We start from the raw sequence: 25,851 nt of genomic DNA, 5'->3' as shown, positions 1-25,851 counted from the left end.
CACACAGCAAATAAAGTATTTTTTACATCAACATGTATTCAGTAAATACCTAACACAACTTGGATATCTTGAATCTGACTCATTCGAAAATGAACAACCCTCCGACGCTCGAAAACAGGTAGAGACAGAACCTGGAAGGTGGAGTACAACCTTTCCATAATACAAACAATGCGAACTAGACCAAATGGCCAGATGAAATTCTCTATGGATCACTGGTTTCCTTCCTGCGCAATCATAGCCGCTACATCGGCATCCAAATCTCCACCCGCAAACTGTGCATAGTCCTCCTCGTGCGCAACCTTGCGTCTCTTCGCAGCCGCTCCAGTTGCAGCGAGGTCGAAATCGTTCTCACCACCAGGAGAGATATTGGACGGATCGAATGACATATCATTGTCCGTGTCAAGGCTGAGGCCATGTGGAAGGCTTATCGGCGCGTCCTCCGTGAATGGGCCATGGCTGGCCTGCGGCTGCTGGGGCTTTGGTGATCCAACGGGCGTAATAGCCTCGACAGGGGGAGGAGTCAAAGCTTCAACTTCAGGACGAGGAGGCTCTTCGTTTCCGTTGCCCTGACCAGTAGCAGTAACGGAATCGTCATCTTGGTACCCACGCATAATCAGATCCTCGACCTCTCGTCGCTTCGTGTCCGTCTCCGCCTTCTTCTCTCCAAACTGCGCCACGAGAGACTCTTCCTTTTCAAGCTCGGAGCGGTTGGTTGCTAGGATTTTCTCGAGCCCGTCAATCAGAGCGCGCCGCGACTTGATGACCTCTGAAACGGAATTCTCGGCATGCGCGAGGGCCTTCAGAAGAGTGCCTAGGCGTGCGGCGAGCACCGGCGGGGTCACCTTTGGGCCTTGTGGGTCGTTCAACTTGATATACTCGGTGCTGGCAGTTGTGGCCGAGGTGTTGGAAGTCATGGCCGCTTTTGTCAGGGCGACTTGCAGGGGGACCAAAGGTTGGAGTTCGGATGGAGTAGATCCCGCAGAGGAATCCTTGAAGAAAGAGCCACCGAGAGGTTGTTTTTTGGTAGTAAGGCGGTTCTTGTCGATATCTGTTGATGCGATAAAGTTAGTCGCGTGATCCAAGACGTATGTCCAAGAGAACGAGGGTTTGCTGATCTGACCATTCACGCGTGCCTCCACGGCATCCAGGATCGGAATTTCGAAAACATGGCGCTGTCTCCATACATCCACAACTCGGCGGATCTTCTGTTGAATATCATTCGAGGAGCCTTTGTATGCCGCCGCTGTAGCCTCCGCAACGATCTAATCCGATATTAGTTATGCGCCTGGCGCATTGAGTGACAAGGTGGTGACTAACCGGCGAGAATGCGATGAGGAAGTCTTCCTTTCCACGGGCCTTTGATTGCTGTGCAACCTCTGCAACCAGGTCAGCTGATTTTGCGAAGCTTGTCTCGGGGGCTTGTTTACTTACCATTTGCCAGGTAAACGAGATTCAGACGCTTAGGGGGCGGCGAGTCGCGAATCTTCTGGAGCCAGATCTGAGCAGTCTTCTCGGCATGCCGCCTAATTAAAGAGAGCACGATTTCCCATCAGCCCGTTTACTTCAATATCAATGTCATTGTTTGGGCGTACCTATGGAACATGACCCATTGCGCGACGGTGACAATGCTCTCCTGGGTCTCGTTCAGAGCTGAAAGCTTTGCTTTCACAGCATCGTCTGTGTAGGCCATGATTGGAGAAGTTTGAAGCAGTTCAATGGCAAGGTTCGGGGGAAAGGAGACTGTTCAAAGCGAATGGGGAAGGTTGATGTCCGATTGATGTCGCAGAGGATGCGATTGAAGCCTGGTGGTAAATTAACGAAATGGGAGGCTAGTTTGAGAAACTAAGCTCTGAGCTACGCAAAGCAAAGCGCCTGCAAAAAAGTCAGGCCACAATATTTTCTGCCTAGCAACTGTTGTTGATCGAGGGCCAGTTGAAGCTCCAGGTGAACCTAGCTGGACTCCCAAATCCCAAGTTCCTCACCGCCGTCCCCACCGCCTTATTGTTGTCCCCGAAAACGTACAAAATTGCCACTCTATATAGCGTCAAGAACATAATTTAAATGATCTTCTAGATGTATGCTGTGTAATATGTAGATAGGGGTCTATTTATAAGCTCCAAAAAACAAAATAAAAAGGTGTGATGGTGAAAATAGGGGAATACTTTGTCCGGCAGAATATTATGTCATCATCAGGGAGGTAGGTCCAGGTCGGAAAGAACACACATCCACTTTAAGGTTAGTGTAGTTTCCTCCTCTTGTCCGGTGACTCTCCGCCTTTCCCACCGCCTTCTTATCTCTCCTGGAAACGTGACTTCTTCCACATCTCCCCGGGATATCACGGCCCGTCCTCACCGCCTTCTCCCCTATCCCCAAGCTTCACCGCCTTGGAATAATGGCAGTAGATCGGACTCTCAGGGCCGCACCGGCAACAGCTGTCAACAACCCGCGACGACTTCACGCTGTCTCTCCCTCTTGCTTCATCCTTCCTATTTCCTCCAACCCTCGAATCACAATCTCCAGGCCCAGAGAATTCCAGTCGCCATACATATCCACCATGGCTGATCGCTTCCCCTCCTTGGAGGACTTCTCTGAAGGTACGCTCCACTCATTTGCAGGCCTACCGCCCTCATCCGCGCAATCAATCACCACTAACGCAATGTTTCTAGGCCAGACTGAGGTCGTTGAGAGCAACGGCGCTTCCGAGGATGACTTCCTGGCCCGGGAGCGTGCCGCTCTTGGAGAAGATGCCGACCAATTCGCTACCCCCCAGGACCACGTTGCGGCTGTAAGCGGCGGAGACGACCTTCTGGGTGGAGGTGACGATACCCCCGCAGAAGAGATTGGTCAATTCGAGTCCTCCTTCCCTTCAGTTGAGACTCAGGCACAAAACGAGGTAGGAATTGGGACCTTGATTCTTTGGAGAAGCAAAGTACGCTAATTTGGTGGTGTCAATGAACAGCGAGTTGCCCCTGGCGGTACGATCACCGGAACCGGCTCCCCCTTCCCTGCTACTGGATATAGCTCTCAGCCAACCGAGGAAGAAGAGCCTGAGCCAATTCGGTAAGTGGCATACTCTCAAACCTCCTCATGATACGGGCGCATGACGTCGGCCGCTTATCAGAGTACCCCTCTCATATTCAACGTCCTACTAACCATTACGCTCAATCAATACAGTCTATGGCGCGAGAAGCGGGACGCCGAGCTTGCTCGTCGTGAAGAGATCTCCAAGGAGAAGAAGGAAGCCACCCTCAAGAAGGCCCAACAGGACATCGACGACTTCTACGAATCCTACAACAACAAGATCGACAAGACAAAGGCCCAGGCCCGTGCTGAGGCTGAACAGTTCCTGGCCAACCGCGAGAATACCTCCGCCGGCGGTACTGCTTGGGGACGCATTGCCAAGCTGGTCGACGTTTCGGGTGTGGGCTCCGCTGGCGGCGCCAGCGGCTCGGGCAAGGAGCGCTTCCGCAAGCTGCTGATCGATCTGCAGAAGGACGAGGAGGCTCCCGGTGCTACTGGTATCTAAATAGGAGCGTCAAAAACATGTGGAAGCTCAGGGGCCTGAGGATGCCGGGCTTGCAGTAAGCTCCTGATTTCCACCGAAGTTCATGCCCACGAGCATGCGGACTCGGGGCTTTTTCACGATCTTGTTCTTCAGTTTCGGGAGCCATACGTCAGTCACGGATCTTCTCAAGAGGCTCATCTTTGTTTTTCCCCCATCCACCTACTTCATCCACGATTTTGTTTCCCTCCATTTACCCCTTTCGCCCATGATTTTCTTTCACTCCATGCAGCGAACTAGCCCAGGAGATCAGTGTAAATTAGCTATTTCAGACTGACGGCAACGTTAATACCAAGGATTCCCGTATCTCATTGATGGCAACGCTAATAATCTTAGATGCTGCAAAGCCCCTCTACTAAGCCTGGGCTCAGTAGAAGATTATGACTTATAGACAAGGACGTGGTACTTGATTCAATGCTAATCGCAGTATATCTCATAATTTTGTAAGGGGTATTCTGATTTTAGTCCAACTCGGTTACATCACCGCCCGGCTCGCCAACATCCTGCTTAGCCTCTGCCTCAATCTCGGCGAGCTTCTTTTGACCTTCCTCCGTGGTTCCATCAATGATGCCCTCCTCTAGGCTGAGCATGCCGCCATTGCCCAGCTGCTCGACGACAACTTCAGCCTCCTCAACGGACATCTTGCCGAGGACCTTGTTGACCTCATCAAGAGATTCGGATGCCAGTGCCTTCTGGAGGTCGGCCGAGAAAGACTCGAAAATCTTGCGGGCCTCGACTTCCGTAGGATCCTCGCTGTTGGCGGCGGGAATATTGATGGTAATCTTGGTGTTGGGGTCAACGGCATGCAATTGGATCTGCTCAACGCCAGCTGGGTCATTGGATGCAGAGTTCTCCTTGCTAAGCTCAGCCGCACGGGTCTTGATGCGGTTGTAGGTGTCGTTCACATCATTGGTGAACAGGGTCGCGGCGCGATGCTCCTTGGTCGTGATGCTGTGAAAGGATATGTTAGCTGGGTTCTATAACAAGCAAGGCGATGTTTTACATACCGGCCGAAGAACAGCTTGATGCCGTCGGGGCCGAGAGAACGGCAGTACTGCAAGAGCAGACCCTGGTGCACACACTGGCGAGCGTACGCATCCTCACCCTTCAGTTGGCTGTTGAAGGCCTCGACCAGCAGGCCGTCCGTCTCCTTCTCAGCGACGATTTCGGGGTGCTCGGTGATGAACCGCTGGTATGCCAGGTAGTCATTGGACTTGAGCTTTGCAAATCGCTTGGCCAATGGGCTGATCTCGATGTTCGCCGGGTCATCGTCATCGTCCTCATCCTCAGCCTGTGCGGCCGAGGAGCTTCCAGCACCGGGGTTCAGGAGCTCCACCTCAGCTTTCTTGGCTGGTGTAGCAGGTTTAGGCTTTGGATCAGCCTTGGACACATGTGAAGTATTGAATCCATCGTGAAGACCTTCGCTAGTGATCTTGCTGCTCTCCTCCTTCTCCAACTGAGCCAATCTCGTCAACAGCTCCTTTTGCAAGCCCTGCACCTTGTCCTTGTGTCCTTGCACGCCCGTGATATAAGCCTTGAACATGTTGTCCGGCTTGGAATCACCAAACTCCTTCTTGACCTGGTCTACCAATGCACTCATCATCGCCGAGTACTTGGGTTGTTCCTTCTCGTGAGTGTGAACACCCTCTGGAGGTGGCGGGGCTTGGTCTTCGGTAGGGTCGCTGGCGAACTCCATGATGGTCTGGAAGATGAACTGTTCAGGGAGGGCCGAAGAGTCTTCATGTTGCTTGAGAGAATTGAGGAGCTTATCGATACGCGAGAGTAGGCCATCATTGATAATGCGCTCATACTTTAGGGTCTTGATATCGTGACGGCGCTGTTCACGTTGCTGATGAATCTGAGCCTGCTTGGCCCGGATGAAAGACCGCTTATCGACATTAGGGTGCACCTCGATATCCGAGTCGTCGGATAGCTCCAGTGCATCCCACTTGCTGTAGTCAAGCACCATCTTGCACGTGGGGAGTAAATGTAGTGGGGTTGTTGAGTGAGGCGGGGTATCAGTGTAGAAAAATGTTTGAAGGATTTAGTGAGAAGGTGGTATTTTTGATGACTGGAGCAGCCAACAAGGAAGTTCAGAGGAAATGTTCACCGTCAAAATAAGATTCCAACTGCAGGAAGTGGCTCTGAGAAGAGGCTCAAAACAAGCGCATCGAAAGCTCTCGAATAGCTTCCATGGGCGGTGGTCATTGGCAGAATCGGAATCCGGTCTGCCGACGGAGGACGGGGGCGTGCGATCTCGCATCTCGCATCTCCACATGCTTCGGGGAGCTGACCTGACGCCTGTGGAACATGCAATATCGCTAATTCTTACTCCATATGATAATGGCTTTCTTTGAAATCTCTCGGTGATACCATTTATCTCCTCCCATCCACTGTCCAATTCAATTCCGAAAGATGCGCGGTGTCCGGCTACCGGCCTGGGCTCCGGGCGTCAGCCCTCGGCCGGTCTTGAGGCCGCAGAGCGCCGTGCTTCGTGACATCTTTCCTCTAGCAAGCCGAAGCTCTTCTCGATTTGCCGAATCTAACAGCGCCAGTCGACTTTACACCACTGCCTCAGGAGCGCTCCGCGACAAAGCCGGCAGTTCTGTCCGACCAGCCGAGGTTCCGCTTCTGCTTCGCCAACATAACTCCAAATATACCCCATTTACATCTCGCATTGTTTCTCAAATACGGTCTTTGAATTCATCATCGCATCTCTACCAAGCGAAACCGCCATCATCGCCCTCGCAACCCTCGAATAGCTCCGCGGCCAGCGGCCGTCCGGTTCCGGGAAAAGAAGTCGAAGATGCTGAGGATAAAGGGTTCGAGCTGTCGGAGAGAGCCGCTCAAGCTGCGCAGGTCAACCTCCGGGCCAAATTGGCTAAGGATGGCGCATCGGGCAAGAAATCCGGCTTCGCGGAAATCTGGCGGCTGTTCAAGATTGCGCGACCCGAGGCGAAGGCGCTCGGGTTCGCATTCTTCTTCTTGCTGGTCTCTTCTTCTATCACCATGTCGATTCCCTTCTCCATTGGTAAGATCATGGACGGAGCTACCAAGAGCGAACAGGAGGGTGGTGGCCAGCTGTTTGGCTTGAGCATTCCCATGTTCTACACTGCTCTTGGTGGAATCCTGCTCGTGGGTGCCGCTGCCAACTACGGCCGTATCATTATCCTTCGTATCGTTGGTGAGCGAATTGTCGCGAGACTGCGCTCCAAGCTTTTCCGTCAGACTTTCGTCCAGGATGCTGAGTTCTTTGATGCCAACCGGGTCGGTGATTTGATCTCTCGCCTGAGCTCGGATACCATCATTGTTGGCAAGAGTATCACGCAAAACTTGTCCGATGGTCTCCGTGCCGGTGTCAGCGGTGTGGCTGGATTTACCCTGATGGCCTATACCAGTCTCAAGCTTTCTAGTATTCTGGCCCTGCTGCTGCCCCCAATTGGTCTGGGTGCGCTCTTCTACGGACGGGCTATTCGCAATCTCAGTCGCAAAATTCAGAAAAATCTGGGTACGCTGACCAAGATTGCCGAAGAGCGCCTGGGTAACGTGAAGACTAGTCAGTCATTCGCGGGCGAGATTCTTGAAGTCAACCGATACAACACCCAAGTGCGCAAGATCTTCGACCTTGGTAAGAGGGAGTCTTTGATTAGTGCGACTTTCTTCAGTTCGGTATGTTCTTTATCTGTATCGTTTACTATCTTTTGCTAATCGCTCTGCAGACTGGATTGATGGGCAATATGACTATTCTCTCTTTGCTTTATGTCGGAGGTGGCATGGTCCAATCAGGAGCCATAAGCATCGGAGAGCTGACATCATTCCTTATGTACACTGCATATGCTGGTTCCAGCATGTTTGGCCTTTCCAGTTTCTACTCCGAGCTCATGAAGGGTGTCGGTGCTGCAAGCCGATTGTTCGAGCTGCAGGATCGCCAGCCGACTATTCATCCGACCAAGGGTCTCAAGGTTGAATCTGCACGGGGACCTATCCGATTTGAGAATGTCTCCTTCAGCTACCCAACCCGACCTGCCGTGACTATCTTCAAGGATTTGAACTTCGAGATCCCACAAGGAACCAACGTCGCCATTGTCGGCCCTTCGGGAGGTGGCAAGTCCACGATTGGCTCCATCCTGCTTCGATTCTACAGCCCTACTGGAGGTAGGGTCCTCGTTAACGGCCAGGATATCAAGGATATGAATGCCAAGTCCCTCCGACGAAAGATCGGTGTGGTCGCTCAGGAGCCTGTTCTTTTCTCTGGTACCATTGCTGAGAACATCTCCTACGGTCGGCCTCATGCCACGCGATCTGAGATTGTCGCTGCAGCTCGCAAGGCCAACTGCCAATTCATCAGTGACTTCGTAAGTTAGCCCATATTCACAATTTGTTTACAATTCTAACACCTCATCCAGCCCGATGGACTCGATACCCACGTGGGAGCTCGCGGCGCGCAGCTGTCTGGTGGCCAGAAGCAGCGTATTGCCATTGCCCGTGCTTTGATCAAGGAGCCCGATATTCTGATCCTCGACGAAGCTACCTCTGCCCTTGATGCTGAATCGGAGACATTGGTCAACAGTGCCCTGGCCGCTCTTCTCCGCGGCAACAACACCACTATCAGCATCGCCCATCGCCTTTCTACCATCAAGCGGTCCGATAGGATCATCGTGCTCGGCCCTGATGGCACTGTCGCCGAACAAGGCTCCTACGAAGAGCTCAGCTCTCGCCCCGACGGAGCTTTCACTAAGCTTATGGAGTGGCAGATGAGTGGCGGAGACCAAGTCCCTCCTCCCCCCACGCGAGCAGTCCCGCCTGAAGAACTCTACAAGCTTGAGAAAGAATCGGAGCCGGAGTTCGAAGAAGACGAGGAGGCGGAGGAATCCAAGTCCCAGAAAAAGGAATAGACTCGGGACTTAATGTTTACATATTGGTATACCCCAGCACCCAGACTCCATAAAAAAGGGAAACGCTTTGGGGGGTCTCATACATTTACTTCACAACTCCTCTCATGGGGACCGATCTCTTCTCGTGCATCTTTTGCATGTTATGTTGGATTTTTGGGCGATAGAATTTAAATGGAGCAATGAAGATATTGTATAAATAGTCAATCAGACACGTTCGAAATTAACCTCTGTTGTCTTTTGATCGGTCTGTTCAATCCTGCTTTAACTTGGGTCTTCCATTTACAGTTCGCATTCTCCGCAATTAGTCACGAGGACCCGCTCGGGTCCGGTCTCCGCTGATTCACCCAAGCTGCATTGAACCTCACCTAAGCACCTTTACAGCTCTCAGGAAGAGCTGCTATTCCTCACCATTCACGTCCCGCTACAACAAGTAGGGGCTTATACCAGTTTGACAGCATGAACCGAGTCCGGAGACTATTCTCGGACGGTGTGGCCTACGAGCCGCTAGACGATTCCGCGGAGGTAGATGCTGGCGAGCATGTACACGACCAGGAGAGAGCGCCGCCTCGCTTTTCGCGGCTGGAATATAGCGTCTTCTTTCTCCTGGGAGTGTCGATGCTATGGGCATGGTGAGTGCTTCCGGCAGGAGAATCCTCAATGTACTAATCTAACTGTCGGCGTCCGTCTAGGAACATGTTCTTGGCCGCCTCAACTTACTTTTACAGTCGCTTCGAGTCAGATGAGTGGACTGCGACACATTACCAACCTTCGATCCTTACGGTCTCTACCCTCACGAATCTCGGGACCGTGTACACTTTCGCAAGAATTCAGAAGCGCGTCTCGTATCCGTGGCGTATCACGCTCTCGCTGCTAGTAAACTGCTTCGTCTTCACCCTGCTGGCATTCTCGACCATTGCTCTGAAAGATATCTCGGTGCGCGCATACTTTGGGTTCTTGATGGTGATGGTCTTTGGCGCCAGCTTTGCCGCCGGGCTGAATCAGAATGGTGTCTTTGCATACGTCTCCGGGTATGGCAGAGAGGAGTATACGCAAGCCATCATGGGTGGACAGGGCGTTGCGGGTGTGCTTCCCTGCATTGCCCAAATTGTCTCTGTACTGGCGGTGCCAAAAGTGAGCAGCGACGGGCAAGGCCGGGACGGCATGCAGGGGTCGTCATCGAAGTCGGCATTCATCTACTTCTTTACGGCAACGGGCGTGTCAGTCTTGACGCTACTCGCTTTCCTCTATCTTCTTAGGAACCGGCCAAACCCCAAGCAAAAGGCAACTGATGAGGATGAAGATACTCCTCTTGCTGACCGTACCGATGATAAAGCGGTCAGCTTGTGGACGCTGTTCAAGAAACTGCGGTATCTGTCGCTTGCCGTCTTCGTGTGTCTCCAGGTCACGATGATGTTCTTCCCTGTCTATACCTCCAGGATCTTGTCGGTCAACGACCCAGCATCGTCCCGGATGTATGACACAACGGTCTTCATTCCCCTAGGATTCCTATTCTGGAATATTGGCGATCTCGGGGGAAGATTGGCCGTTGCTTACCCCGGGTTCTCTCTGGCACATCGTCCTCGGTTGGCCTTCATTCTGACCGTAGCACGTGTCATTTTTGTCCCTCTATATCTGCTTTGCAATATTGATGGCAAGGGAGCTGCCGTGAAGAGCGACTTCTTCTATCTCTTCGTCGTGCAACTGCTGTTCGGTGCCACCAATGGGTATTTAGCATCGAGTTGCATGATGGGCGCGAGTGTGTGGGTATCAGCAGATGAACGAGAAGCTGCAGGAGGATTCATGAGCATGATGCTCATTGCAGGACTGGCCGCCGGTAGCTTCTTGAGCTTCATCGTGGCTAGCTAAGTATCTCGACCGTGAGATGCTTTGTTCATACTATAGATTGTGTATTTATTAGTGACGACTTGATGAATCTCGGGGTTTACATATATTTTATAAGCTTACATATACAAATGAAGATTCTTTTTCATTGATCACGCACTGCTCAGATTCTGTAGAAACTCTTATGTTCACAGGGTCGTGGTTTAGGTGGGATCGAACGAGCGAGACATTTGCAGGCTTGTTCCTGCAAACTTTTGTATACTCATCCTTGAAGGCGGTATATAAGATTGCTTGTAGCCGCGAGAGTTTCGTAGACCAATGCTAAATACCCTCCCTCAACGCGAATGGCTTGCTCTTTTTCTTTTTCTCTTTCCCTTCTTTTCACTCTCCTTTTTTTCCCCTCTCTCCCTCTTCTCCCTCTCTTTGGAGCGGCACCTTCCCCCAACTCAAAATTTGCTCTGGTACGACCTACGCCCTCACATCACCCGCTTATATAACAATCTAACCCTTTGGATACTTCTCTCCAGGATTACACTCATTTGATGAACTATGAGTTCTAATCAATTCCCCGGGGTAAAGAATCCGAAAATCAATCTTAACCCTGCGACCATGGACCTGGATGGGCCCCCGGGTTTCAATTACGAGGCTTTGCTTCATGGCATCTTCCTGCTGGTGAGTATAGACTTACCAGATCTCCAAGAGATTGTGAAAATAAGATTCGAAGCTCATACATGCCAAAGCCATTTCTCTATTTTGCAGGATGGTCTATCTACAGTCTTTACTTCCACCCACTGAGCCGCTACCCCGGTCCCAAGCTTGCAGCAATTTCCCCCATGGTCCACATTCTATGGGATATCCGAGGCAAGCAGCACTCGGTAGTGAAAAGACTACATGATCAGTATGGCAGTGTTGTTCGTATCGCGCCCAATGCACTCGTTTACAATTCCGCCGCCGCTTGGAAAGATATCTATGGACACCGCAAGAAGGGCCAGAAGCTCTTCGTCAAGGATCCGGCCCTGTACTCGCCGACACCCAATGGGACCAACGCTATAATCACTGCAAATGATGAGGAGCACAGCCGAATGCGTCGTCTACTTGCACATGCATTCTCGAACAAGGCTCTCCAGGAACAGGAACACATTCTCCATGTCTACGCTGATATGCTGATTGACAAGTTGGCAGGCATTCTGCACGGAAGCCAACGGGCAGTTGTTGACATGACTCGCTGGTTCAACTTCACCACCTTTGATCTGATTGGGGACCTTGCATTTGGTGAACCCTTTGGCTGCCTCTCCGAGAATGAGTACCATTGGTGGGTCATGGTTATCTTGGATGCGGTCAAGGCCAGTGCATACCTCAAGGTGTTTTGGTTTTATCCGATTCTACTTCCATTGTTCATACTTCTAGTCCCAAGGCATATGTTAAAGAAGCGCAAGGCTAGCTTCAAACTGAGCGTGGAAAAGGTCCGCCGACGTCTAGCACGCCAGACTACCCGGCCCGATTTCACCTCATACATTATCAAGCATAGTCATGGAGGGCGTGGCTTGTCTCTTCCAGAGATTGATGCTAATGCGGGTGTATTTGTACTGGCTGGAAGTGAAACAACTGCTGCTCTGCTTACTGGTTGCACGTATTATCTTCTCAGACATCGGGAGAAATATGTTCGGCTGGTTCGTGAGATTCGCGGTGCCTTTGCACAAGTATCTGAGATTAAGCTTTCGGCTCTTGTAGGCCTTCCTTATCTTAATGCTGTCTTGACTGAAGCTCTACGAATCTACCCTCCTATTCCTTCTATGCTTCCACGTCTTGTGCCTCAGGGTGGAGCGTTTATTGATGGTCAATATGTTCCCGCCGGAGTAAGTTGCCAGTCTAGTCGATGACGGACTGTATCATTCTTATGCGCCCTCGAAGTGCTCGAGGCGTTTGCTTTCACGAAGTATAAGGCTAACCCATCCCAGGTGTCGGTTTCGATCTCGTTGTACTCGGCTTTTCATTCGAAGACCAACTTCAAGGATCCAGACTGCTTCATCCCCGAGCGCTGGCTTCCCGGTCCTGAGTCTGCTAGGTTTGTTTCTGATCAAAAGGATGCGCTTCGACCTTTCTCATATGGACCACGTAACTGCCTCGGTCAACAGTAAGTCAACCACCTATCGATCACAATGTTGACTCTCTTTCATTGACCATTAGCTAACTCCTACACCCTCTGGCCCAAAGCCTAGCCAATGCCGAGATGCGTCTCATTCTTGCCAAGTTCCTCTGGCACTTTGACCTGGAGCTCCAGCCCGAGTCCCTGCACTGGTCTGTCCAAAACTCCTTTGCCCTTTGGAGTCGGCCTGCTCTCTGGGTGAAGCTTCGCCATCCCGGAACCGCTCTGTGAACCATCCCTCCATCGCCATTCCGTTCCATGAACTTTAATATCTAATTTCTTTTCACCTTATTGGGTCACTTGGAGGAATTTTGGACCAATGTCTAATACGGAGGTGCTTTGCACTGTTGCATACCCTGTCAATATTGCATCTATGATAGACGATACATACACTGTTTGTGTCTGGCTCAATACGGAGCCCCCTAAAAGTTAATTCTGATCTTTTTTTTGTGTTTAATATCCTCCCTTGGCAGTTATTCGACTGTCAAAGTTAATCATTCTTCCAGAAGACCTTCTCCCAATCCTCTTCTAGACTTCACCCCTGGTATTAATTCTCATTTTCTTCAATCAGCCTCTTACACATTTGTTTCAACTTGTAACGACAGCCATTATCCACCTACTTTCAGTTGCCCGAGGGCCTAGGCCAAGAGTCGGCTGGAGGCCCTTCTGGACCCATATTGGCTCTAGGCAACGAGATCCCACCTGGATACTTTATGGTTATTAGACTACGGCAGCTTCAAGCCTAGTGGCGAGGAGATCATCTATAACATCAACCAAGTAAGTAGATATTGCTTCGTCTACAGCCATGGCGACAAATCAACCTGGTCACTAACTACGGAAAAGGGTCAAGCTTTGAGGGACCATAAAACCGGAAAACAATTAAGACCCGCACTAAAGGCGCTTCGCCACGAAATTAATCATGAAAATGGATATTCGGGAACGATCGTCTGGTTTATCTAGCTGGATTGGGGTAAGATCAGGGGATGAGTGGAGCACCGGAGCCCGTATGTCTCTAACAGGGCGGGTGGTATTAGATACATACCCCGCCCATAGTGTTCCACTTGTATCAAAAGGTACCTGATACTTCCTCCAGTGCCTCTCTTCCATACTTTGGCACTTCGTACTTTGTCCTCTCGGGTCTAGAACCACAGCTAAGAATACCTGCTTGGACCCTGAACGCCATCGCCCTTACTCCAACGGGTAACATATCAATTTTTCCCTTCTTCGGGAGCCACATTGTGGCCCCTTTACATGCCAGATCTCTCCAATCATGGCCTGATCAATCCAGCTTTCCCCCATGGACGCGTGTCAGAGGTTTTATCAGAGGTCCGTCCTCTCGACGATCATCGGAGCCTTGCACTTTCTGTTGATCGGTTGACGGGAAAGTAGTGGGTTTGACGTGATTGTCCCACATGGTTGCACCTCTTTCTCTCTCCAGTTATCATCCCTGGCTTTTGACAACACTCCCTTCCTTGAAACCCTGCCCTACTGTAGGCAGAACATCATCCATGAGGTCTGATAGCTCGTCAACCTCTCTTGTCCCTCCTTGGCAATCGTTTGTCTCTCTTTGAATACTTTTCAAGCTATCAATGGCTTAGTCTTTCCTTACCCGCAATCTCCATTCCTCTATGAGCGTCACTCCTTCTCAAATCCATTCTATCTTGTCTCCCCTCTTAAAACAGGGTCCTTATTTCGCAGTAACACCTGCATTATGATCTCCAATCGCAAAGGCCGCTCTCTAACAACAACAATTGTTCTCCTTATCACTGCATATCTCTTTCTAGTCTGGTTACCACTCAGTCGACTTCATGCCTGGCAGCATAAACACCCAAGACCAACTCCTATACAAAACACGATCATCTCGCAAGACACGATCCATTTAAACACAGCGACCGAGAGGTACCCCGTCACCTCATACATTCCTTTACCGACATCTCCATCTCCAATTCCCAAAATCCAACATGACTTTCCACGCGAGTCCAGACCCGAGCGCAAGGCAAGAGTCAAGAAACAAAAGGCCATAAAGGAGGCTTTCATGCACTCCTGGAATGGCTATAAAGACCATGCCTGGATGCGAGACGAGGTCTCGCCCCAGACTGGTGGATATCAGGACTCGTTCAGCGGGTGGGGTGCTACCCTGGTGGATTCACTAGATGCACTGGTTATTATGGGCCTGGATGATGAACTCGATTTGGCCCTGGAGGCTTTGAATGAGATCGATTTCACGACCACCCGCAGCGCCCAAGTGAATGTCTTTGAAATCATTATCAGATATATGGGTGGTTTTCTAGCTGCTCACGATCTAAGTAATGGCAAGCACCCGATTCTCCTCAAGAAAGCCGAGGAACTGGGTGAGATGATCTTTAATGCGTTCGATACGCATAATCGGATGCCCCAAATGCGCTGGGACTGGTCCAAGTACGTCAATCTACAACCAGAAAATCTGCAGACATCACGAAACGCGACGGATAATAACTGACCACCCTGCAGATCTGCCCAAGGCGAAGAAATCGAGCCATCGGAGCGCACGAGTCTGGCAGAGTTAGGCTCTTTGACCATGGAATTCACTCGCTTGTCCCAACTAACCGGAAATCCCAAATATTTCGACGCCGTCCAGCGCATCACAAACGAGCTAGAACGCGGCCAATCAAAGACCCGAATCCCCGGATTATGGCCATTATACGTCAACGCAAAGGATCTGAAATTCGACTGGTCTCAATTCTCCCTCGGTGGCTCTGCTGATTCGACGTACGAGTATCTACCCAAGGAGCACATCTTGCTTGGTGCGCAAACGGACCAATACCGCAACATGTACGAGGATGCTATCGAGGCGATCAAGGCCAAGCTTCTTTTCCGTGCCATGACCAAGGACGAAGACAAGCAGATCCTCTTCACTTCGAATGTCCGTGGACTGAAGGGAGGAGCCCTCCATGGCGTGCAGTATGTTCAAGATCACCTAAAGTGCTTCTTGGGTGGCACCGTTGGTTTGGCATCCAAGATTTTCAACCGAACTGAAGACCTCTCTATTGCTCGCGGTCTTACGGACGGTTGTATTTGGGCGTATGACTCGATGCCAACGGGCATTATGCCCGAAACGCTAGAAGTCAGTCCCTGCGAAGAAATTGAGAAATGCCCATGGGATGAGGGTAAATGGTACGAAGACGTTCTCGGCCAGCCAATTCACTCGAGAGAGCATCTCGAGAGAGCGCAGCAAGAAGTTGAACTTGAAGGATTTCCGCCCGGTATTGTCGGGATCCCAGATCCGACATATAAGCTTCGGTTCGTTCTTTATTCTGCAACCTTGACACGGTAAAATGCTCAGCTATACTAACTGCTCTGCTTAGACCCGAGGCTGTCGAGTCTATCTTCATCATGTACCGTATCACTGGCGACAAATCGCTTCAAGATGCGGCGTGGCGCATGTTCCAAAGCATTGACAAGGTAACACGCACAAAGTATGGTCACTCCGCTATTGAAGACGTGCGCAACCCTCTGCCAAAGATGAGCGATAAAATGGAAAGCTTTTGGCTTGCCGAGACGCTCAAGTATCTGTACTTGATCTTTTCTGAGCCTAGCCTTGTCAGCTTGGACGAGTATGTTCTGTACGTGGTTCTTGGTCCCTGCATAAATGGGTTCTGTGCTAATTGTTTCTACTAGGAGTACCGAGGCGCATCCATTTAAGCGACCGTCTTGAAGAGTATTTAGAAAATTCTGCTCACTTGTTTCTGTTTATTGCTCGTGCCTTTAGCGTTGGGATAGACTGTTGGGATATGGCGTTGCGGAATCTCTCATAGGCCGGTGTTGAAATGCTTTGCCAGACCACTAATTCAGTTTTTCGAAATGGATCCTTTCCATGGAAAATTGTAAAATCCTTGGAGCTTCGGGTTTAGTTAGCTAATGGAACTTTGGGGCTACCGGTAATCATGCACCTGTCAAAGGGGCTCACGGGCTTAGTTGGTATGTTTCAATATATATTTCAAGTCCTGGCTAGACCCTACATATTTCAGCTCTACGGCCCGGTATGCCCTGCCACTACGATTTCAGCGCAGGGAGGTCGGGCAAATCCCTTACCTCCAAAGGTTTATGTAAATATAGTAGAGTCCAGCCCTGTTTGATACTTTACAACTCTAAGTAAACAGGAACAATGATGATGAGATGCTGAAATCTAAGGTCCCTCCCCTGGTACCTATCGATCATCTCAATGATAGATCAACCGGTTTGGATCGCGAAGAGTATAATATTTCTGTAGCACGTCACCAAATAACTGCCTCCTAAGGAGGAAAAATCATGCATAAGATCATTGCTGGGCGGAAAGTGATCATGAAATCCAGCCAGCATAGCATATGTTAGAGAGGAGCCAATCTAATTTGGCGTACCCATTTTGTGAGAAGACACCCGAGCTCCAAGCAAAAAAGAACCAGCACGCCCACCACGATATCAGTGTGAGATTAAGAGAAATGGGGGTCTAAGCCACCTGTCGAATATCACCTCACGCTAGCGGTTAGAGGGCATTGCGACAAACTCTCTTCATTCGGCAGAGATATAGAGAACTAGCGTAACGAAAAGATGTTAGATTTTCCGGATATACCCAAGAAACCCATATCATATACGCACCATTGTTTCCTCGCACAAAGGCGTCTCCGTAGCTGCGACGGTGCTTGCCGTTCACGTATTCCTCGGTCTTCTCGAGGGCAATGTTCATGTAGCCGTCAACCGATTGCAGCTCACCTGTAGAGTCATTAGTAAAGCGGCCTGCGATACGAGCTCTCAGAACGACCATACCCTTGTACACAACACCGGAATTGAGCTTCACGATCACCGGGGCGCCGATGATCTCGCTGAGGAAGGCCGAGGGGTCTTTTCCCTCTGAGGATGCGCCGTTCTCCATCTTGAGTTCTGGTCTACCGTCGCGGGGAGATAGGACCTTGATATCTGGAAACACAGACAGAACCAATCAGTAAGAAGCGATTGAATGTGGGCACTGAGAGAACATACCTGGTGGAGCTTGGAGAAGAAGCGGGGGATGTTCGTGGTCGCTGGACGTGAAGCAGATAAAGATTCCGAAGGCGGTAAGGCGCCGACAAAGGCGCCAGAGCGGGCTGAAATGCGGCCGCGATTGATCGCAAACACTCACTCTCTCGTTTATCTTCAGACGTCCCTCGATCGTTGTACGACCGTGCGACCTCGAGTTTCTACCTACTACGATGCGGTCCTTTTTCAATAAGCCCGCCTGGGCTACCAAGACAGATGACTCGGGCACCGAATTCTACCGCCGATCTGGACAAACGTACTCCGACATTGTCGCCGCAAATCGTGAAGCGCACAGGAAGCAGAAGCTCGCAGCTCAGTTCGCGGAAAGCTCACCCTCAACGACTGCTGAAGAGAGCCGAAAATCCAAGCGACCACGAAAGTCTGACGAGCATGAGGAGAAACCGGAGACGGAGGACGAGGAACCCGAAGCTACGAGCACACCCAAGTCGGATAAAGAAAGCGAGCCCGAAGAAGATCGCAAGCGTTCCCCTTCGTCTCGTAGTGAAGAGCGTGGTCAATCTGAGAGTCTTGAAGCCAATGAAGATGAACCTGAGCCCACGACGGTTCCAAGCCCTATCAATCTTGACTCGACGAAGAGTCCCTCTACGGATCACTCACAAACCTCCTCCTCGCGCCAGACCCCAGATTATCGCCCCGAAAGAACTCAGCAAATAACGGATTCAAATTCCAGGGAGACGAGCAGCAATCCGCCTTCAAGACACTTGGCCACTGGGTCTAATTATCAAACTGTGCAACCAACGCCCACCCCTCCACCAGCAGAGGACCCAAGAGTGCACATCCTTATAACATCCGAAATACCAAACACCAAGCCATTGATTGTCCAGCGCAAGATGTCCCAGCCACTGAAGGACGCTCGCCTAGCGTGGTGTGAGCGACAGGGCTTCACTGAAAAAGAAACATCAACCATCGAACTCTACTGGAATGGCGTCAGGCTATTTGACGTGTCAACATGCAGGAGATTCGACACGAAGAAAGATAAAAAGAGCTTTTTGGATATAGAAGACGATCCCGATGCAGAACAGACTGAACTGAAAATCCACTTGGAGGCGCTCAGCACGGACCCGCTCTTGATGAATCGTCGTGGTCCCTCTCCAGATGTCGGCGCACCATCACCTGCTCCTCCCACTCTGGAAATTGATCCGGAGAACGAGCCGATGAAGTTACTTTTGAAATGTCCCGGACTGAATGACTTCAAGATCAAGGCTAGACCTAAGACCTTGGTGTCGAAGATTATAGCGGCTTTTCGAGCGAAGCAGAATATACCCGAGGATAAGACGGTGCATCTTGTCTTTGATGGTGATCGACTTGAGCCTGATACTTGCCTAGGTGATAGTGATATTGCTGACCTCGACATGCTGGAGGTGCTTATTAAATAATACTCATGAGAAGGCCTGGAGAAGGAATGGGAGCTACTGGCCCTCAAAAGCCCGGTTTGTCTCCCCGCGTCTGCTATCTATCGTCCTTATGCTCTCTTACAAGCAAGGATCAAAATTCTAATATACGATCCCTCGTTCAATCAGCAGATGACTCTTATTCCAGGTAATTTACGCGTAACACTAATCTCTCGATCTACCAGTAATCTCAGACCTAGAAGGTCGCATTTACTTACTGACTTGACGTCTGTTTATCTTGCCGCAAGAATCGGCACTTTGGCATGAAGCACGACCAGTATAGCTATGACTTAAATTGAAAACAAATTCCTAAAGACTACTCCGTTGGTATCCATACAAGTAGTTCCAACGTTGGTCAGTGACTGTATACTTCACCCACCTTATCGATAACGGATCACATGACGTGGGGCTCCGCGGGTTTTTTTCTCGACTCGAACTCTTGAATTATTCACAATCAATGCGCAAAGAGACCAATTCTCTTTTCTAGACACAATAAAGCGGCGAAAGACGGATAGCCACGAGACAAAACTCGGTCTACTGTCCAAATTCCGGAAAACATACCGCTCAAGCCCAAACAACAGCAATACACACTCCTCCCACCTCTACCTCTACCTCTACTTCACCACCACCACCGCCACCATGAAAGTCATTACAGCCAACTTCGTCACCTGCGCCGTCAAGGAATGCAAAACCTCCGCCGCCTCCTTCCCCCTGCACTTCCACGACGCCGAGCTCGAACAACAGGAGCTAGACTTCCAGCCTGAATTCATCCGCAACGTTCTCCCCCGCATTGACTGGGAGAGTCTACGAGTTACTGCCAACGAGGTACGTTCACCAACATACATACATACCCAATCCCAATCCCAATCCATCCCAAAATGGGTGTTGGTATTCTCTCGAAAGTATTTCCAGCTAACCCTTGGACTTTGTCACAGCTCGGATTCCCTACTCTGCCCGAGACGAAACCGGAAGGCGATGCGCTGAACGAGGAACAGACGTTGAAGGATCTACACCGGCTATTGCTGGAGACGCAGGTTATCGAGGGGAAATTGGTTTGTGGGAATTGCGGACATCAGTATGTTATTAAGGAGGGGATTGCTAATTTCTTGCTGCCGAGTCATTTGGGTATGTCTTCCTCTTCCCTGGTGGTTAATGATTTTGAATGTTTGAAGTATGAACGATGCAGATACTAACGGTTATATATAGTCTGAGGAGAAATGTTCGATTTAATCGGGCCGATTCTTTTTATATTTTGATTATATACCTTCTTGACATGCTATTTTTCAATTCAATACCCATTCAGTGCCATTGGCCATACGCAGTATTCATACCGATATCTAGACGAACTTGCAAATTGGAAAAAGTTGCGAAGTGGAAAGACAAAGCTACGACGCTGTGTTTCACATCTCATATCTACGGACAACAGGGCAGAAATCGGATCTTACAAAAACATTGTAGAATTCTACATATTGTACATGAGGGCTGTAGCGCTTGAAATCACGATTCCCAATCATACAGGTCCTTTGAATGCACCCACCCTCCGAAACGCCCAACCAGGTTTTAAACGCCGCCCAGAGAAGGTGAAAGAAAAGAGAAAGATAGCGTAGTTGAAGATGAATGTGAGGATGGGGTGGCCCGGCGGGCAAACAGAAAGGTTGTAGCAATAGAGGTAGTGGCAAAGGCATGTGGCAGTGCCTTAATTGAGGAAACCCTTGCAGCCGGTTGAGCCGCAAAGACATGGGATGCGATCGTCGCTGTCCCATTCACGTTCGAATTTGTAGTCGTACGTGAGTTCCTCGTCTGTGAGCAGATATTAGTCAGTCAAATGTTTCTACGGAGGGGTTGCTTTCAACACGGGTGTCAATACGTACCTCGTTCGATGTCCCGGAGCGCGTAAATCACAATACGTTTACTGCCGTCGACCTTGATGATCTTGGCAGTACAATTTGGCGTACAGCTGTGATTGATGAACCGCGCAATTCCACCACGTTTGGTCGCATCGATAACCGTGTTCTCGTCGATACGGAACAGATAACTACTACCAATTCCGCTCTTGAGATACCGGCGTTCACGCATATCTGCCACTTGCTGGCGCACTTTCTCGCCAACGTATTCAATGATCATGTCGTTGGCAGTGATATTCTCCTCGGCGTACAGTCCCCAGTTATGAATGGCGGACCGAGCAAATCGCACAGGCTTCTTCCGCTTCTTAAGCTGGTTGAAGCGTAGAACGTCGCCCTCTCCACTGCTAGTGGGTAGGGCTTGCTTCTGGGCATTGATGTCGGCAACGAGTCGACGGTTGTTGACACGGTTTGACCGGGACGAGGACTTGGAGATGACTTTGGCTGCTGCAATTCTGGCCGCCTCGGCAGCTGCAGCTTGGGGATCTGCCTTGGCCAAGGCCTCGCGCTCCTCGCGGGCTTTCTGGACCTTGATACGATGTGGAAGGTACTTGGACTTCTCGGCTTCCATGATTCTCTTTCGGCCTTCTGTTCGAGCGGAGCCAGTAGAATTGGGTACGTAGTAACCGCGGATGCCGATGGCTTCAGTGCTAGGTCCCTTGGGTTCCGATTGATTGAGAGCCTTGATCTCCTTCTGTCGCCACGCCCAGGCGTTAAGGTCGCCAAGATTGGAAGCAAGCTGGTTGGACAACACCTCCCGAAGGAACTGGAGGTCTTCATCATCCTTGATCAATTTTTGCCAACCATCCAGATCCAGAATGATATTTTCATCATCTTCGACGGTAGCACGCGGCTCATGGTGAGACACGCCCCAGTCGATTTCAGTCTTTGGCTTTTCAAGATCTTCGATCTCCCATGGCTCCGCAACCGAAACATCGTCCGGTGCGACACCCTTGCCGGAGACAACTTCAGAGTATTGATCTGCAGGTAATTTATCAGGGAGAGGTATTTCATCCTGAGCGTGAATGGTCTCTCCTTTGCCTTCAACGAGATCAGCCTCAACGCCGGTCGGGGTCTTTAGATGTTCATCTTCCACGGTCCCTTCTGATGGCCCGATACTAAAGAGCTCATCGTCCTGCCGTTGCCGTTTGCGAGCATCCAGCTCCCCGGTCAACCGCTTCCTCTTCCGCGAAGTGGGTGAGAGAGACTCCCCTTCTAGGAAAGCGTCATCTGCGGTTGTAGCACCGCCTTCATCGAAGGACTCAAGTATGTCTGATTGATACTCCTCATCCTGCTCGGAGGCAGAGGAGACAGAAGTTGCACGACTGGGCGGGCGACTACTTCTCTCCTCGGTATCTCTCGCGAGTGGAGTCCGCTGATCATCATCCGAGTCCTCGTCATCATGCAATTGTTGCAACCGGTGATACAATGGGCGGACCTCTCTCGGCCGCAGAGGCTGCCGACGCCGCTCGTCCACAAAGGCCGCGCCTCCACGGTCAAGACCATGGGCCTTCCGAATACGCGGAAGAGCAAGGACGTTGAGATTCGTGGATCGGAGCGGGTCTCGCTGATTGGACAGGTCGGGCCTCGAGTCTGGAGTGCCGACAGAACTATCCACGCCGATTCGGAAAGCGGGCCGCTTGGTACCTTCTGGGCTTGGGATTCCCAATTTCTCCCGTCTGGCTGCATGCCGACTGGGGTCAAGGTAGTCGTAGAGAGTCGGCGCCGCAATACGGGACTTGACGTCTTCAAGCAGCTTGTCTCGCAAATCCCGAATGATGACCGCCAAAACCTCCCGACAAGGGTCCAGATCCAACGCACGCTGTTTCTTCTCTTCTTCCAAATCCAGCTCCGCCTCTTTTTTGATTCTCTCCTGTTCGGCCTTTTGTTTTTGTTCGGCGCGGAGGCGTTCGGGACTCGGGCTGCGCACGTAATTGGGGTTTCCGTAGGGCTGACTTTCCATGTTCATGATGTAAGTGAACAAGGGCTCCATGTGGCATAGCCGGAAGCATCTCTCGGTTTCCTGTTCACCGGCGCGGGAATTGTGGAAAATAACGTAATAACCTGTCTTGTCGCAACGGATGGATTTGTAGTCGAAGATCTTCAGCCGTTTCTTCAAGTGGGGGACGGTAGTGCTGAGAACTGGGACATAGCAATGAGCAATGAAAATGTACGGTTCGCGCTTGATCTGGCTGAGGATCGGAGTCTCCTCGACAAGGGATTGTACAGACGGAGGCCGGAGACCCGCACGTGGTCCTTCCGGGATGGCAAGTCCAGGTCGCATGGCGGATCGACCAGAGGGGCCTTTCGGTGCAGTTGGTGGAGGTTCATTTTTCTTGGCCAAGAGCTCGGCGGATTTGGACTCTGCAGCGGCTGCAGCGGCGGATGGGGGTTGGATGGACATAAATTGAGACTCGATCAATTTCGAGGCCATGCGCTCTGACAAAATCCCATCTCGATCTAACTCGACCCGGATTCGACGAGTGCCAATCCGTTGCTCCTTCTTGCACTCCATATATGCGCGCCTCGCTGCGCTTGAAGCGGAGAGTGGGCCACTTCCGCGAAACGAGACACTATCTTTGTATTTGATCGAACAAATTCCCAGGAACCGGCCAGTAATCGGATCCGTTCGATTGTTGATCTCGGCGATTTCACCAAAGCTGGAGAAAAGCGCATTAATGGGAGCGGTGGGAGTGAGCGGGTCAAAGCCGGTAACGACGACCTGCACTGGAGGACCGGGTCCAATGCTTGTCGCGGGGTCATACGGCCATTGCTTCAAGGTGTATGGCGTCGGCCGATACTTGGTCTTTTGCTTGCAACCCGAGCCACGCGTGTAGTTGGGGATTGCTAGGCGGGGGTCAGGGGGAGCACCCTCGCCATTCGCAACGATATCGACGTATTCGGCCTTGCGACGCTTGTCCCTGGATGGCCGCTTGTCCAATTCGGGGTCATAAACGATTTTACTGCCTGAGACCACGATCTCCTGGCGGGGTTGCGATTGGGGAGTCGGTGGGGTGTGAATGGGGGTCATGGACGATTTGGTAGGTTCGGCCTTTGATTGAAGGGCCGTAGCTGGAGAGTGTTTGCCCGCGACCTTGGGAGAGCCGGTAGCTTTGCCAGGTGGAGAGGATTCTGCGATGGTGAGAGGTGTGAGGGTGTCGACGTGAGAGGGAGGGTGAGATGCGGCGATATTTGGTGGCAGGGACCCATTGAGCTCTGTATCATTCAGTGCCATTGCTGGATCCCCTACCGCCGTCCCGGTTGAAGATTGAGTGATATCTCCATCCGCAGCAGGGTCCTTTGATACCCCACCCGTCGCAGATGCGTTGGGCGCGGTGGAAGTTTGGGGATCGGATGACTGTGTCTCGCCATCGCAGCTTTGGCGTCGCCGATCCTTAACCTTGACGCGCTTCTGCGACAGAACAGATGGCGCGGTGGGAAAAAAGTCCGCAAACCCGGCCGAGGCGCGTGACATGGTGTGAGATGTGGCTACACGCCCAAGACGGCCTTTCGACGACCAGGCAGCATCCTTGACCCCGGGGGTTTTCGGTTTTCTCGAAAAGATAAGAGAATTTCCAGCCCAGATTGATGAAGGCGAGGTCGAGGAAAGGGCGGAAGGGGGAAGAGAAGGGACACGGCTAGGAGGAGGAGATGGACTTTTGCCCATAATTCAACGCGAACGTGAGTTTTGCAGGGGACCGATGTGACGAAAAGGGTAAGCGGTGAGAGCGAAGAAGGGAGGGCGGTGAAGGAGGTGGAGACTCGGTTTTAGATGGGGAATTGGGAGCCTAATTCCTAAGGCCTTAAATGGACACCTTGCAGGAGAACTAGGAAACTACGTTGTTAGCAGCAGCATGTCCGTTAGCATTCATTCTATTTTCCCTTGCAGTGATAAGAAATTTTACTCTGGACATTTCCATGTAACAGTTGGTAACTAGAATCACTCTTGAGACTTCTACCTTGTGTAGGTGGGACCAATACAGGGGACTTCAAGATCCTCATCCGTTATACAATGAAAGACAAATCAAGAGATATTGCCTAGGCTATCTATACACATAACCTAGGATCTTTAGAGAAAGAGGTTAAAGTATGTCTGGCTAGACGTTTTCTCCAATCTCTGGTTTCAACTTTTTGAACTGGCACTGTACATACAAGTTCTCTACAAGCACTATTCGTATTCCAAAGCCACTTCCAGTTAAGCATAAACCATATAAACTGAGTGCATCCGCAGCAGGTACAGGTGACAGCTGCATTATTCTGTACGAAGGGGCTTGTGGTACAGCCCACACGGAGTATATTTGCCAAAGCTAAAGCGGTTAACCCACTGTTCACACTCTCAGTGGTAGGATACAGGGGTATTCACCATGCTGCTAATTGGTTAGTTCCAGGACACGGGGGGCAAAGAACCTAGAAAGATCTTCCAAGACTTCCATAGATAGTGGTCCAAGTAAGGCTGAAGAACAGGTATGTAATGCCGAATGGAGACTGCTAAACTAGGGGGGCCAACGGTATGAGGGTTGTGGCTGAGCAGGAGCCGAGGACAGCCAAAATAGTCAAAAATAGCATCCGAGAGTCAATAGTTTGGCACTTGGATTGTGAGACCCGGTGGGAACGGGAACGGGTCGGCGTCGGAGAATGCCCACGGTAAAAATAAACATCTTTGCCCCTAAATCTGCTAGTTCGCTAGCACACTAGCCTCTAGCTTCTAAGCCAGCTTGGCCCCGGCTCTTCGGAGAAGAAGAGACGAGCTATGAGCCTACAGTATGTGTGTTCAGTTGCCCCCAAGATTATTCGTAAGGTATGAAAGGCGAGGTCGACAGTAGACTTGGGGAGTAACCTGTGCGGGATGACCGAGACTCCACCACAGTAGCCTCCTGCAGGGATCTCTGAACGTCTGGTTCGTCGCCACCAGCTTCCTTCGCGAAGCCACCACTTTAGAGGTACTAAATGCTATATGCCCAGGGTAAAAAATGGCGATAGCTCACAGAGAGGGTACCGATTGTATCACCATAGTTAGGGAAAGGGGTAGTCTTATGTCATGGTGAGTTTCAAAAGAGGAGCT

General features: G+C 50.9%; 11 protein-coding genes across 11 annotated transcripts; 7 read left to right on the top strand and 4 right to left on the bottom strand.

Moving 5' to 3' along the window:
- Positions 1-209: 209 nt before the first annotated feature.
- On the bottom strand, positions 210-1,690 carry N7496_010185 (uncharacterized protein; the record flags this gene model as incomplete). The annotated part of the gene is made up of 4 exons (XM_056703098.1): positions 210-1,262; positions 1,318-1,376; positions 1,432-1,523; positions 1,593-1,690. 4 exons carry the CDS (start codon positions 1,688-1,690, stop codon positions 210-212), a joined length of 1,302 nt encoding a protein of 433 aa, XP_056552098.1.
- Positions 1,691-2,554: 864 nt separating this feature from the next.
- Positions 2,555-3,526, top strand: N7496_010184 (clathrin light chain CLC1; the record flags this gene model as incomplete). Its single annotated transcript, XM_056703097.1, has 4 exons — positions 2,555-2,594; positions 2,667-2,893; positions 2,960-3,060; positions 3,175-3,526. 4 exons carry the CDS (start codon positions 2,555-2,557, stop codon positions 3,524-3,526), a joined length of 720 nt encoding a protein of 239 aa, XP_056552097.1.
- Positions 3,527-4,023: 497 nt separating this feature from the next.
- On the bottom strand, positions 4,024-5,531 carry N7496_010183 (Hsp90 co-chaperone CDC37; the record flags this gene model as incomplete). The annotated part of the gene is made up of 2 exons (XM_056703096.1): positions 4,024-4,513; positions 4,570-5,531. 2 exons carry the CDS (start codon positions 5,529-5,531, stop codon positions 4,024-4,026), a joined length of 1,452 nt encoding a protein of 483 aa, XP_056552096.1.
- Positions 5,532-5,977: 446 nt separating this feature from the next.
- On the top strand, positions 5,978-8,457 carry mdr2 (ATP-binding cassette permease mdr2; the record flags this gene model as incomplete). Its single annotated transcript, XM_056703095.1, has 3 exons — positions 5,978-7,231; positions 7,282-7,917; positions 7,969-8,457. 3 exons carry the CDS (start codon positions 5,978-5,980, stop codon positions 8,455-8,457), a joined length of 2,379 nt encoding a protein of 792 aa, XP_056552095.1.
- A 456-nt stretch (positions 8,458-8,913) lies between these two features.
- Positions 8,914-10,323, top strand: N7496_010181 (nucleoside transmembrane transporter FUN26; the record flags this gene model as incomplete). The annotated part of the gene is made up of 2 exons (XM_056703094.1): positions 8,914-9,086; positions 9,147-10,323. 2 exons carry the CDS (start codon positions 8,914-8,916, stop codon positions 10,321-10,323), a joined length of 1,350 nt encoding a protein of 449 aa, XP_056552094.1.
- Positions 10,324-10,908: 585 nt separating this feature from the next.
- On the top strand, positions 10,909-12,676 carry N7496_010180 (cytochrome P450; the record flags this gene model as incomplete). Its single annotated transcript, XM_056703093.1, has 4 exons — positions 10,909-10,971; positions 11,040-12,155; positions 12,258-12,433; positions 12,514-12,676. 4 exons carry the CDS (start codon positions 10,909-10,911, stop codon positions 12,674-12,676), a joined length of 1,518 nt encoding a protein of 505 aa, XP_056552093.1.
- A 1,480-nt stretch (positions 12,677-14,156) lies between these two features.
- Positions 14,157-16,139, top strand: N7496_010179 (glycoside hydrolase family 47 protein; the record flags this gene model as incomplete). The annotated part of the gene is made up of 4 exons (XM_056703092.1): positions 14,157-14,863; positions 14,936-15,724; positions 15,790-16,047; positions 16,103-16,139. The coding sequence occupies 4 exons, from the start codon at positions 14,157-14,159 to the stop codon at positions 16,137-16,139; spliced, it is 1,791 nt and encodes a 596-aa protein (XP_056552092.1).
- An 833-nt stretch (positions 16,140-16,972) lies between these two features.
- N7496_010178 (U4/U6-U5 snRNP complex subunit LSM6) lies at positions 16,973-17,333 on the bottom strand (the record flags this gene model as incomplete). Its single annotated transcript, XM_056703091.1, has 3 exons — positions 16,973-16,995; positions 17,060-17,173; positions 17,228-17,333. 3 exons carry the CDS (start codon positions 17,331-17,333, stop codon positions 16,973-16,975), a joined length of 243 nt encoding a protein of 80 aa, XP_056552091.1.
- A 316-nt stretch (positions 17,334-17,649) lies between these two features.
- N7496_010177 (small ubiquitin-related modifier domain-containing protein) lies at positions 17,650-18,873 on the top strand (the record flags this gene model as incomplete). The annotated part of the gene is made up of 1 exon (XM_056703090.1): positions 17,650-18,873. One exon carries the CDS (start codon positions 17,650-17,652, stop codon positions 18,871-18,873), a length of 1,224 nt encoding a protein of 407 aa, XP_056552090.1.
- Positions 18,874-19,527: 654 nt separating this feature from the next.
- N7496_010176 (RNA methylation protein TRM112) lies at positions 19,528-20,099 on the top strand (the record flags this gene model as incomplete). The annotated part of the gene is made up of 3 exons (XM_056703089.1): positions 19,528-19,713; positions 19,824-20,013; positions 20,095-20,099. The coding sequence occupies 3 exons, from the start codon at positions 19,528-19,530 to the stop codon at positions 20,097-20,099; spliced, it is 381 nt and encodes a 126-aa protein (XP_056552089.1).
- Positions 20,100-20,584: 485 nt separating this feature from the next.
- Positions 20,585-24,264, bottom strand: set1 (histone methyltransferase SET1; the record flags this gene model as incomplete). The annotated part of the gene is made up of 2 exons (XM_056703088.1): positions 20,585-20,688; positions 20,760-24,264. The coding sequence occupies 2 exons, from the start codon at positions 24,262-24,264 to the stop codon at positions 20,585-20,587; spliced, it is 3,609 nt and encodes a 1,202-aa protein (XP_056552088.1).
- Positions 24,265-25,851: the final 1,587 nt, after the last annotated feature.

The sequence above is a fragment of the Penicillium cataractarum genome, assembly GCF_028827025.1.
Source record: "Penicillium cataractarum strain IBT 29864 chromosome Unknown utg000008l, whole genome shotgun sequence".
Taxonomy (NCBI): Eukaryota; Fungi; Ascomycota; class Eurotiomycetes; order Eurotiales; family Aspergillaceae; genus Penicillium; species Penicillium cataractarum.
This window is presented reverse-complemented; position numbering and strand designations above follow the sequence as displayed.